Here is a 12,228-nt window from a genome sequence, read left to right as displayed (position 1 = left end):
AAATCAAAGTAAGGCTCTGGTCAGGTGTTGTGGCTCACACCTACAAATGCCAGCACTTTGGCCAAGGCAGGAGGATCAGTCAAGTTCAGGATGGGAGCCTGCAATGAGTTGTGATGATGCCAGTGCACTGCAGTCTGGGGTGGATGGATGCCAGTCTTCCTCCAGTGTCCGATGACTTACTATGGCCTGCTCATTTTTATCCAGGGATTTGTAAGTAGGCACGTGCCCCTCACAGCAGTTATAGAAGTCTCTTCTTGCTTTCTTGGTGTGGGAGGGGATGTCCTGCCACCAAATGGTCATCGGGGATGAATATCACAGGGGTCTACAGGCCAAAAGGTTCCTTCCTTACTAGGTGTATCTCTTGGGAACCAATGAGAAGGTCATGGCGCCTCCAGGAAGGCACAACAAGGTATTGAGTATCTGTTTCTGCATACTTGTGATTTGTGTTCAAAGCAGAATCCCTAGAAAGGTGAAGTGTTTACATTATTAAGGAAATCATCAAGCACTGAGATCTAGACCTTATTCCTTCCTGAGAGCTTAAGAATCAGCATAATATTCTGGGTTTTTAAAGACAGCTACAAGGTAACCCCACAGAAAAACACAAAACCAGGTACCTTTACCATTCACCTTATCCTTTTATCAAAAAGGAAACTTGCCACAGCTTTAGTTTCTCAATTTCTGAAAACTGAGTGGGAAGGAGAAGAAAAACATACGTCAAAATCCTAACTGAACAAAAATTCACTGACAACTCACTTAGCAAAAAGGATTGGCAGGAAGAAGGGGGGGGAACCACAAACTTAAGCAATTCTATGTTATTTAAAAGCTACGCTCAAGAATTTTCATCAAAACTACATGTGCCTGGATTCCCAGGATGTTGAAGCAATTACATTAAGCACTTCCGAAAATGGTTTTACTGCAGTTAGCTCTCAAGAATTCCACTTTAAAATACCCTTAATAAACTTCCACAACCATCTACATCACAACAGTAAAGAATTAAAAAAATTTTTTGAGGAAATAGGCTTAAATAGCTAAGAGGCTTTTATGTTAGAAATAAGGAAGAATGGCTGGGCGTGGTGGCTCATGCCTGTAATCCTAGCACTCTGGGAAACCGAGGTGGGTGGACAGGCTGAGCTCACAGGTTTGAAATCAGCCTGAGACAGAGTGAGACCACGTCTCTAAAAATAGCAGGGGGTTGGGGCGGGCACCTGTAGTCCCAGCTACTTGGGAGGCTGAGGCAAGAGAATCGCTTAAGCCCAGGAGTTTGTGGTTACTGTGCACTGCGATGCCACAGCACTCTAGCCTGGGCAAGAGTGAAACTTTGTCTCAAGAAGAAAAAAAAAGAAAGAGAGAAAAGAAAAAGAAATAAGAACTTTTTTTTTAAGTGTCTTAAACTATCACCCTGGGTAGAGTGCCAAGGCATCACAGCTCACAGCAACCTCAAACTCTTGGGCTCAAGCGATTCTCTTGCCTCAGCCTCCCAAATAGCTGGGACTACAGGCACCTATCACAACGCCCGGCTATTTTTCTGTTGCAGGTGTCATTGTTGTTTTAACTGGCCCAGGCCAGCTTCGAACCTGCCACCCTTGGTGGATGTAGCTGGCGCCCTGCCGACTGAGCTACGGGCACCACCAGGAAGAACTTTCTGGTGATGAAAAGTTCCAACACCTGACAGGATTACATTCACGATTACTCTCTACTTAAAACACTGGATTTTTTAAAGATTCAACTCAATGGGCTCTTCCAAAACTGTCGTATCTTGTTTCAGATTCTACTTTCCAAAGTTAATTCTACTTCCCAAAACTAAGTAGTTATTTTGTTAGAAGCATGAAAAAAAAAACGAATAAAAATAGGATTCAAATACAAGAGAAGGTTCTAGGAATTCAGTACCTAGAATTGAAAACTAGTTTCCATTAATTAACTGCCTTTTCTTCTAACAGAAAATAAAAAGTGCTACTATTCCATGTAGGTCTCCATGGTTCTTGCCTGGCCAGCTTTAGTTTCTTAATGCCACTAAAGGAAATCCAAGATTCACAATTAATCTACAAATAGAATGGTCGCACAACTCCACAATGCCATTCCCATCCCCCGGGAACAGCCGCCCAGACCCTTTCTAACTTTAAGGCTCCATCTGTCACAAACTGAGTTTGTACCCTTACTGCCTCAGAAGATCCCAGAGGGAGTTATTAACTCACTGCAGAGGGAAACTGTAATCCATTTAAGTGAATGGGAAGAAATTAACTTGAAATTTTTTTATTTTTAATATCATCTAGGTAAATAACAGTTTTCCTGCTTTGAAAAATTACCATTAATTATTACCACACAATCCTTACATGTTCAGTTGAAAAAGGGCTTGACACAACATTTGTTAAAAATATTTATTTAATACATTCTATTATAAATAAGTCAGTAGAGGTTCCACGCTGCCAGATGCATCTGTGCTATCCAAATGGTGACCATCTGAAGGATGTCCCATCTCTTACTGCAGCCAGAGCACAAATTCTTCCATGCTGTTCCTGTCCACTGATTGCTTCCAAATCCAGATGACCAAATAGCCTTTTAACCCCAAAGCAAGCTAAAATGTTTGTGAAAAGGAGAAATAAATTAAACCTCAAAAGAAAACTCTCTAAACATAGTTTAAGAACTAGAAGATTTTATACATTTATGTTTGCATGTGCTCATCTACCAAATAGAAGACAAGAACCAATCTCGCTGAACACAAAATAGCAAACATACAGAACTTTATTTGCGGAAATACAGTTTACTCTGGACTGCAGTTACCTATTATATAAATGAAAAGGAAAATGTAAACTGACATATAAAGTCAGGTCGATCAAAACATAAAGGAGGAGGCCAGGTGTGGTGCCTCACGCCTATGATCCTAGCATTTGGGAGGCTGATGTGGGTGGACTGCCTGAGCTCACAGGTTTGAGACCAGCCTGAGCCAGAGCAAGACACCATCTCTAAAAATAGCCAGGCATTGTGCCAGGCATCTGTCACAACTACTTGGGAGGCTGAGGCAAGAGGATTGCTTGAGCCCAAGAGTTTGAGGTTGCTGTGAGCCGTGATGCCACAGCACTCTACCGAGGGCAACAAAGAGAGACTCTGTCTCAAAAAAAAAAAAAAAAAAAAAAGATAAATGAGTAAGGACTTTCATTACCTGGAAGGACTATGAAGCCAGAATATAAAGCTATCTCATTAGTAGATGAAAGAAATATTAGTAATACTGAAACATCATTTACTGAATGCTTTCTGTGGGTTAGTTAAATGCTGTGCAGGAAGTTTACAAGGCCCAGTTATGTTACCTATTTTAAAGATATAGAAACTGAAGCTTTGAAACAGTTATTATACAAAGCACAAGGAAGTGGCCAGATTAGGACATGACCTAAGTGCTCTTAACACTAGAGCAATTAGTCTCCATTTTCCACCCAACTAATTCTTACCCCAAACATTCCAGCCACTGAGGAGCCAAACTCCCAAATCCAATTTGTTGGCTCTAGGTAACAGGATACAGGAAAGATAAGAGGCTTTTCAGGTCTAGATCCTATTGATTAAAAATGTGATTTCTAGGCCAGGCATGGTGGCTCCCACCTGCAATCCTAGCACTCTGGGAGGCTGAGGCGGGTGGATTGCTTGAGCTCACGAGTCCAAGAGCAGCCTGAGCAAAAAGCCAGACCTCGTCTCTACTAAAAACAGAAAAACTGAGGCAGAAGGATCACTTGAGCCTGAGTTGGAGGTTGCTATCAGCTATGATGCCACGGCACTCTATCCAGGGTGACAGCTTGAGACAATGTTGCAAAAAAAAAAAAAAAAAAAAATGTGATTTCTAGCCCAGTTGAATACAAATATATGATAAAGTGACATGTGACAGTTCTGAAAAATTTATTTTTTAGAAGTATTTTCTTTGTGCCTGGAAAAAGGCCAACATGCATCTCTTTTTAATTTTCAAATGTATATAAAATCTCCCATTAAACGCCAAGAATTTTTGCATGCAATTAAGACATGAACATAAATTCTTCATTTATTAAGGTTTCTTCCCCAATGATAATGAATATCCAAAATAAAAAGAAATCTTCCTTCGCTTTACTAACAGGAATAATGATTCTCTTAGTTAGCCTAAGTATTCATATATTTTGGCTAAGTGTTTTACCCCTTATAAGATATCACCCCTTATTTATTAAAGTGTTGCATTTTGAGTATGGCAATCATGTCATCCATCGTTTGCTGACTGTACAATGAGCCATCTGTGTAAAAAAAGACACTACGATGAATGATCCTAATTCCAAAGACTCCAACAACTCGGCAAAGGAAACAAACCAGTAAATCATTACTATATTATTTATATAATATTGAAATAACAGACTTTATATTAATGAACAATAAATTTTATAGCAGTAAAAATACTCTACTTAGTAAAAATCATAGCAGATACAATTCTGTTCCTTGCAGGGTACAGACTAGGCAACTAGGAAGACCTCTCTAGTCAGTCTCCCCAGTACAGGCAGCACAGCACACAACATTCCTTAACTGGATAACTTTGCAGGCACTCAATTAATTCTTTCCTAAAACAGAAATACTTCTAGATATACAGTTCCTCATGTTGTGGTGACCCCCAACCATAAAATTATTTTCATTGCTATTTCATAACTGTAATTTTGCTACTGTTATGAATCGTAATGTGTTTTCCTGATGGTCTTAGGCGACCCCTGTGTTTGACCCCTAAAGGGGTAGTGACCCACAGGTTGAGAACCATTGTTCTAAAAGGAAACCAGACATTCTTAATGACAGAAAAGATTGAGTCAGCACCAGAAAGGAGAGAAGTTCTGTGAAGACAATAAAGTGAAGAAATAAAGGGGTGGTGGTGGTCATGTTTCCATCAAGTTTGCAATTTTGAATAAATGATAGTTAAAAAAAAGCACAAGAGCTGCTTGGGAGGCTGAGGCAAGAGAATAGTGTAAGCCCAAGAGCTGGAGGTTGCTGTGAGTCATGTGACGTCATGGCACTCTACTGAGAGCGGTAAAGTGAGACTGTCTCTACAAAAAAAAAAAAAAAAAAAAGCACAAGAGAAGGACACATTCTTTCCCCATCTCTGTATCCTAGATTATCCGAGGCACTAGGAATGTTATTTTCCAGTGTGCTGGTCCAGTCTAAACACTATAGAAGGTGCAATGCTGTATTAATTCCTGTCCAAAGGACCACCCATATGTAATGGCCACTTAATTCAGCACTTGTGAAGCAGCTACTTTAGGTGCATACAGGACAAAATGTAAGGTAAATAAGCAACATGAAAAATACAAGGCAGAAAAAGACACAAAAGAATTCTGTGGCAACACACAGAAGGGAGTAGGTTCAGCTAGGAGGGAGACATTTAGGGAAGAGGTGACATTTGAGGTTGGGCATTTTTTTTTTTTAAGTTTTTGTCAGTTTAACCAGTTCTTTTATTTCTTTTTTAAGGCATTTTTTTCCTTTTCTTTTTTACAGTTTTTTTTTTTTTTTGGCCAGGGCTGTGTTTGAACCCGCCACCTCCAGCATATGGGGCCAGCGCCCTACTCCTTTGAGCCACAGGTGCTGCCCTCTCTTTTTTTTTTTTAAACATTAAGGGAGTTCAAATGTTTTAGGTTATACAGATTGCTTTTGTAATGCATAAAGTCCCACCTATAAGTATGCCAATCACTCAGGTAGAGTCCACAGCACCCATTAGATAGGTTTTGCTCTTCCCCTCAAGATTGGCCTTTTCTAGAAGCAGATTTCCAACAGTAGAAACTAAAGGGAAAGAATATTCCAGGTTGAGGGAACACAAGCATATGACCAAAGGCATAAAAATATAGTTTATGCCAGCATTTTAGCATGGAGTATCAAGTATCAGAGCACTGTTTTCATAAAAGGAAGTAAGGACAAAGGAGATGACATAGAAAAGATTATCAATTACTATTTACAGTTTATTGATGACATATTACTTGACAAGTATTGTTGTATGTTACATACTTATTAAACATTACTGAATCTTATTTAATCTTCCCAGCAACCTTATGAAGTATTATTATATACAACTTTCAAAAAGGAAACGATAGCTTAGGAAGGTTAATGGCTTCTTGGGCAAAGGTATTTGATGATCATTTCTGTTGCCTGGAAAATGTTCACACAGTTTGACCCAAAAGTCCTACCTGTGAAAATGTTTCCTAAGGTAACAGCTGGTCTAAGGTCACTCAACTGGTAAGCAGCAGATACATTATCTCAATCCCCACCTTATAGAAAAGGAAACTGATAGTTCAGAGTAATGGATAAGAAAAAAGGAGATTAGAGGGGAACTCTGAAAGCAGTTTTAAGAAGTCATGCCATAGAGTTAAAGGAGGGCTGGGCACAGCGGTTCACACCTGTAATCCTAGCACTTTGGCAGGCCAAGCCTGGTGGAATGCCTGAGCTTACAGGCTCGAGACCAGTCTAAGCCAGAGCAAGACCTCGTCCCTAAAAACAGCTGGGCATTGTGGCGGGCACTTGTAGTCCCAGCTACTTGGGAGGCTGAGGCAAGGGAATCACTTGAGCCCAAGAATTTGAGGTTGCTGTGAGCTATGATACCACAGCACTCTACCAAGGGTGACAAAGTGAGACTCTATCTCAAAAAAAAAGAAAAAAAAAAAAAGTTAAAGGAAGAGAGAGGTGAAGAAAGTGGTGGACACCATTTGGTTAATTACTTTTTCAAGGAAAACAATAGCTGCAGAAATGTGTGAGGACATAGATGGTGGTAAAAAGAAAAAAAAAAGCCTTTCCTCTGGAAGAGACCATCAAGGCAGAGGGAGTGGAGGACAATCATATCAGATGGCACTGTGCTAAGTTAAACAAGAGGTAAGACAACCTGGGGAAGGCCATGTGAGCCAGTGGAAAGAGTGTGGGATTTGGAGATAAACATACACCATCATCTCTGGACTATGTGACCTGCTCTGAACGACTGAAGTGACAATTAGACACATAGCTTAAAAAGCACCTAAAACAGTGGCTGACACATTGTACATGACAGTGAATACTATTATTATTTTCTGCTCACTTTAGAAAACAGTAGCTGAGAATAGAACTTTGAAGAAACTGAAGCCCTATAACAGTAAAAAAGTTTGCTAGGGTGGGCGGCACCTGTGGCTCAAAGGAGTAGGGCGCCAGCTCAAAGGAGTAGGTGGTAGGTTCAAACCCAGCCCCAGCCAAAAACTGCAAAAAAAAAAAAAAAAAAAGTTTGCTAGGGCATCCCCTAAGAGATACTGTGAGACAAAGGGTCAAAGTGAAATCCCACACACTAGTGTGCAGTGGTCATGGTCACCGATGCTATGAGTATCAGTCCTTCATCCAGAGCAAATGTGCTTGTTTGGAATTATGTCCTTATGTATACACACGTACACATATACATGTATAGTCTTCACAAGTATAGACATATACTTCTATACTTGTGCACTTGAATATGTATACTGTGCGCAAAGTTTTAACAGGTGCTTATTCAACACCAGCAAGGTTGTTTCCAAGACAGAAATTTGATAATCAGAGCCATAAGTATTCATATACTTTGACTTATTAATGCCATGAGAATTTAGTATAAGAAAATAAATCAAAATCTATAAAAGCCATGTGCATATACATGTTAATTATATTGTTATGTAAAATCCTAAAAAACCTAAGTAATCCACAACTGGAAAATATATAGGATAGCAACTCAAATTTTAGGTGAGAAAAACAAAACCCTATGTACCCTTGTTAGAATAATACAAAATGCTGTATTCATCTAAATAAGGATAAGATGGGAATACAGGAAATTAAAAACATTTTACCTTTTAAAGTGGTAAGATGATAAATTAACTCATTTCTCTTGCATGCTTCATTACTTTTATAACTTGTAAATAAAACTGGGGTCGGGAGAGTAGAGGGGGGAGAAAGTTACCTAACAACACAAGCTAGACTGGTCTGCAAACTGTTGCAGTTTTCCAACAGCCTCAAACTACAGAGTGGTAAGGCTCCACTTCAGTGCCTACAACTACTATTCTTTTATGTCCCAATGACCCAGTATAATTACATGATCATGTGCCCTATAATGTTTATTTGTAAGAACAGTACCTCAAAACAGTTGGCTCAGGCATTCCAGGATCTGCACCCCTCTTAAATCCTGAAGGGGAGGAGAGGAAAAAGTGAAACAATATTAATTAAAACCCCAAGGAACACTTTACAATCAAAATTTTTTCTTCGTTTTAATTGAACCTATCATAGCTAGATTTACCTGCATTATACTACAGCCTCAAATCTTCACAAGAGTATGAAATTATGTCCAGGACTAATCAGTAGAAAGGACAAGCTATCTTATTCCTATTATATATCCAATTACCACAGCAGGCTCTATCTTTCATTATGAGCCATTATTCAGAAATAAGACATTACAACTCTCAAATTTTACTAGATGAAAGACTATGAAGAAGGCAGTGGCTCACGCCTGTAATCCATATACTCTGGGAGGCAGAGGTGTGTGGACTGCCTGAGCCAGTGCAAGACCTTGTCTCTAAAAAGTAACTGGGCACCTGTAGTCCCAGCTACTCGGGAGGCTGAGGCAAGAGAATTGCTTAAGCCCAGGAGTTTGAAGGTGCTGTGAGCCAAGATGCAACAGCACTCTACCCAAGATGACAAAGTGAGACTTTTTTTTTTTTTTTACAAAAAAAAAAAAAAAAAAATAGAAGACTACGAAGAGCAAATGATTTTAAAAAATAAATATTTTAAATAACAGAATTGAAGGCCAGGCACAGTGGTTCATTCCTATAATCCCAGCACTAGAGGCTGAGTGGGAGGATTGCTTGAGCCAAGAGTTAGAGTTAGAGACCAGCCTGAGCAAGAGTGCAACTATCTCTACTGAAAACAGAAAAAAGAACCTGCAGTCCTAGCTACTGAGGAGGCTGAGGCAGCCTTAGATTGCACTGAGTTATGACGATGCCAATGCACTCTACCTAGGGCGACAGGTTGAGACTCTGTCTCAAAAAAAAAAAAAAAAGAGAAAAGGCGGTGCCTGTGGCTCAAAGGAGTAGGGCACCGGTCCCATATGGAGGTGGCGGGTCCAAACCCAGGCCCGGCCAAAAAAAAAAAACTAAAAAAAAAAGAGAAAAAAGAAAGAAAGAAAAAGAAACTAAATTGAGGACATCTTATTTTATCCCCCACAAGCCTCTCCATAAAGCAAAGACCAGTTTAGTGATGGAAAAGAGAGGGAAAAACATCATTCAGTAGTTATTATTTAACAATCCAATTAAATCAACTCTATTACAAGTATTGTTAAATACAACTTTTACTATTTAAAATGTATTTATAAATTAATTTGATGACATATATGTTAATTTGCTGAAATAACTGATTAAAATAAAAGTGTCGAAAACTATGAGGGGCTTGAAATTTTACCCTATATTCAAGACGACAGAGTAGCTTGCCATTTCACAGATGTTGATAAAAGATAATATTCTGAGTCAAGCTCAGAGACAAAGGACAGTTTATTATTCCTAGCCATAGCTAATCAAGGTATCATAAATTTTGCTTCAGTTCCTCAATCCCCAACTGTCATGCAAAAAAGGGGCAGATGACATCTATACAGGTAACAGACTGCTTTACAAAACAGAAACACTGAGTTTAGAGAACCAGAATTATAACAGTATACTCCCTGAAACTCTAAAAGCTATGTTGAACTTAAATTATACAAGTTCAATCTGAAGTTATAAGTAACAGCTCACGTGGAGGAAGTAAAACAACATAGGAACTTGTTCAGATATAAAACTAAGTATACAGAGTAAGAAAAAAGATAATAAACAAAGAACTAGAAAGGTAGACATAATATCAATCTCAAATAATTTGAATTAGATGCTAAAGTGAAATGGCACTACACTGGTAGTCTGAGGAAGGGCATATAGCCAGTGTGCAGGAAAAAAACAAACAAAAAAAAAGAAAAGTAAAACTCTAGTGTGGAAAAGGAAAGCATTATCCACTCTTCAGACCAATGCCTCTTGCTTGGCACACAGATTGCAGCAGTCAGCTGGCTCTTCAGCAGTGTAAGAGAAATCTCAAAAAGGGAAGGGGAAAAGACAGATGAAAAAAACCTTGAAGAACAGCAAAGAAATCACAGGGACAAAGACCAAGAGCAGGCAAAAATAGGACCCTGCACACACAATGAAAAAGGTGCGCAAAGAAGAAAGGAGAGCCACTCCCTGTGTTGGCCTAGCCAAACTAGGCCTTTCAATTATTCAACTGGAATCTTGGGGGTGGGCTGGGGCAAGGTGTGTGTAAAGGGAAAAAGAAGGGAAAATGCAGCCCATAAAAGCAGGCTATTGTAATCATTTGCTCTAATACTTGCTACCTATACAAAGTCACTAAAATCCAGAAAATGCTTTTTTAAAAAATTGCACTCAGAGGGCAGCGCCTGTTGCTCAAAGGAGTAGGGCGCTGGCCCCATATGCTGGAGGTGGCCAGTTCAAACCCAGCCCCAACCAGAAACTGAAAAAAAAAAAAAAAAAATTGCACTCAGAATAAGGAACGAAAAGAATTTTTTTAAGTCTTATACTAAAGTATCCTCTAGGTTATCACAGCTGGTTTCAACCCACGGAGAAATAGGAACCACAGTTGCCTGGACAATATCAAGCATAATGAAAAGCTCTGTCAAGACTAGAGTGACTTTATTTTATACAAGGCATGACACCTCAAACAAATAGGAAGCAGCACCTTATTGTTAAAAACCACAGGATTTTAACATGTGAAATTCAGTTTTAGAAATGTCAAACTATATGGGGGCGCCTAGCTCAGTGACTAGGGCGCCGGCCACATACACCGAGGCTGGCAGCTTCGAGCCCCACCCAGGCCTGCTAAACAACAACTGCAACCAAAAAATAGCCGGGCTTTGTGGCGGGCGCCTGTAATTCCAGCTACTCAGGAGGCTGAGGCAATAGAATCGCTTAAGCCCAAGAGGTTGAGGTAGCTGTGAGCTGTGACGCTACAGCACTCTACTGAGGGCAACATAGTGAGAGACTGTCTCAAAAAAAGAAAGAAAGAAAGAAATGTCAAACTATAATATATGCTCACAGAGCTGAGCTAAAAACCTACGATTTTCATCACACCCCCTGAGTAAGGCAGTAAGATTAAAAAGAAAAAAATAACCAGGGTTCGAACTAGAATAAGCTCCTAGCGTGCAGCCCCAGATAAAATACTTGCCTGAGCACTTATAAACTTGCAGTACAGCTTAGTGGTTAAGACTACGGGGTCTCATGCTCCACTGCCTAAGACCATAGCGCCCTCCCTTGGTACAGCTGTAACCTTAGGCACAAACAAAACTTTTCTATGGCTCTGTTTCCTCACCTGTAAAACGGGGTCAATAATAATAATCAGCCTTTCACTGTACAGGTGAGAAAGCATAGGCATCCAGTGACCATTACCATAACGTTTCATGGCAGTGCATATCCAAGAGTTGTCTAAATTCTCAGTACAGAGAGATCTTTTTACTTAGACCAGAACACCCTGAAAATTCACCTACTGCCAAATAGTCGCTTTCACATACATTAGGCCATCCAACTCTCATCACAATCGCGAAAAATAGGTCTTACCTCCATCTTACAGATGTAAAAATCAAATAGAAAGGGCATTGTGACTTGTTAAAGACCGCTCAACTAGAAAGGGATAGAAGGAGAAATCGAACTCAAGTTAGACGGGTCTCACTCGACCAGTCTCAAAAGACAAGCACAATGGAATCTCCCGTTTCTCTCTCCCGCCCCGAAAGCCAAAAATGGAGTCGCAGTCTCCGCCACCACCTTCCCTCCAGTCTCTCCCCAGTTTCTTCTCCCACTGACCCAGATAAATCACGAGAGGAATAAAGCCCCAACGGATGGCAAACTGGCCGCCCTTGAAGAGCTGCTGCAACCTCTGTTTGGCCTCTTTGCTCAGCTTCACCATGGTGACCGCCGGGCGACACAGCCAGGACCCCCTACAGAAATAACCTTCGAAAAATCGGAAAGGAAAGGAAAGTGCGCACGCGCCACAGTAGGCCTTTACGGCAGGAGTCGTGAGCGTCGCCAGCAGAGGTCGTAATTCATCGCCCTTAACTCGCACCACTCCTCCGCGACTTCGCGGTGGAAGGCGCTTGCGTGTTTGGTTTACCTTGTTCACTAGCAACTCGCCTTCTTCTCATCTTTGGACCCACCTGTCATGTGAAGAGCCGCTTTGGGTTTCCTTCTGTCGGGAACGCCC

The 12,228-nt window shown here is 40.4% G+C and overlaps 1 protein-coding gene across 1 annotated transcript; it reads right to left on the bottom strand.

Annotated features, from left to right (window-relative positions):
* Nucleotides 1-2,234: 2,234 nt before the first annotated feature.
* TOMM7 (translocase of outer mitochondrial membrane 7) lies at nt 2,235-12,001 on the bottom strand. Its single transcript, XM_053553751.1, has 4 exons — nt 11,832-12,001; nt 8,089-8,137; nt 3,441-3,493; nt 2,235-2,572 (listed from the first exon to the last, which is right to left on the bottom strand). Exons 1-4 carry the CDS (start codon nt 11,932-11,934, stop codon nt 2,439-2,441), a joined length of 339 nt encoding a protein of 112 aa, XP_053409726.1. The 5' UTR covers nt 11,935-12,001; the 3' UTR covers nt 2,235-2,438.
* Between the last annotated feature and the right edge of the window lie 227 nt (nt 12,002-12,228).

This window comes from Nycticebus coucang, chromosome 11, assembly GCF_027406575.1.
Source record: "Nycticebus coucang isolate mNycCou1 chromosome 11, mNycCou1.pri, whole genome shotgun sequence".
NCBI lineage: Eukaryota > Metazoa > Chordata > Mammalia > Primates > Lorisidae > Nycticebus > Nycticebus coucang.
This window is presented reverse-complemented; position numbering and strand designations above follow the sequence as displayed.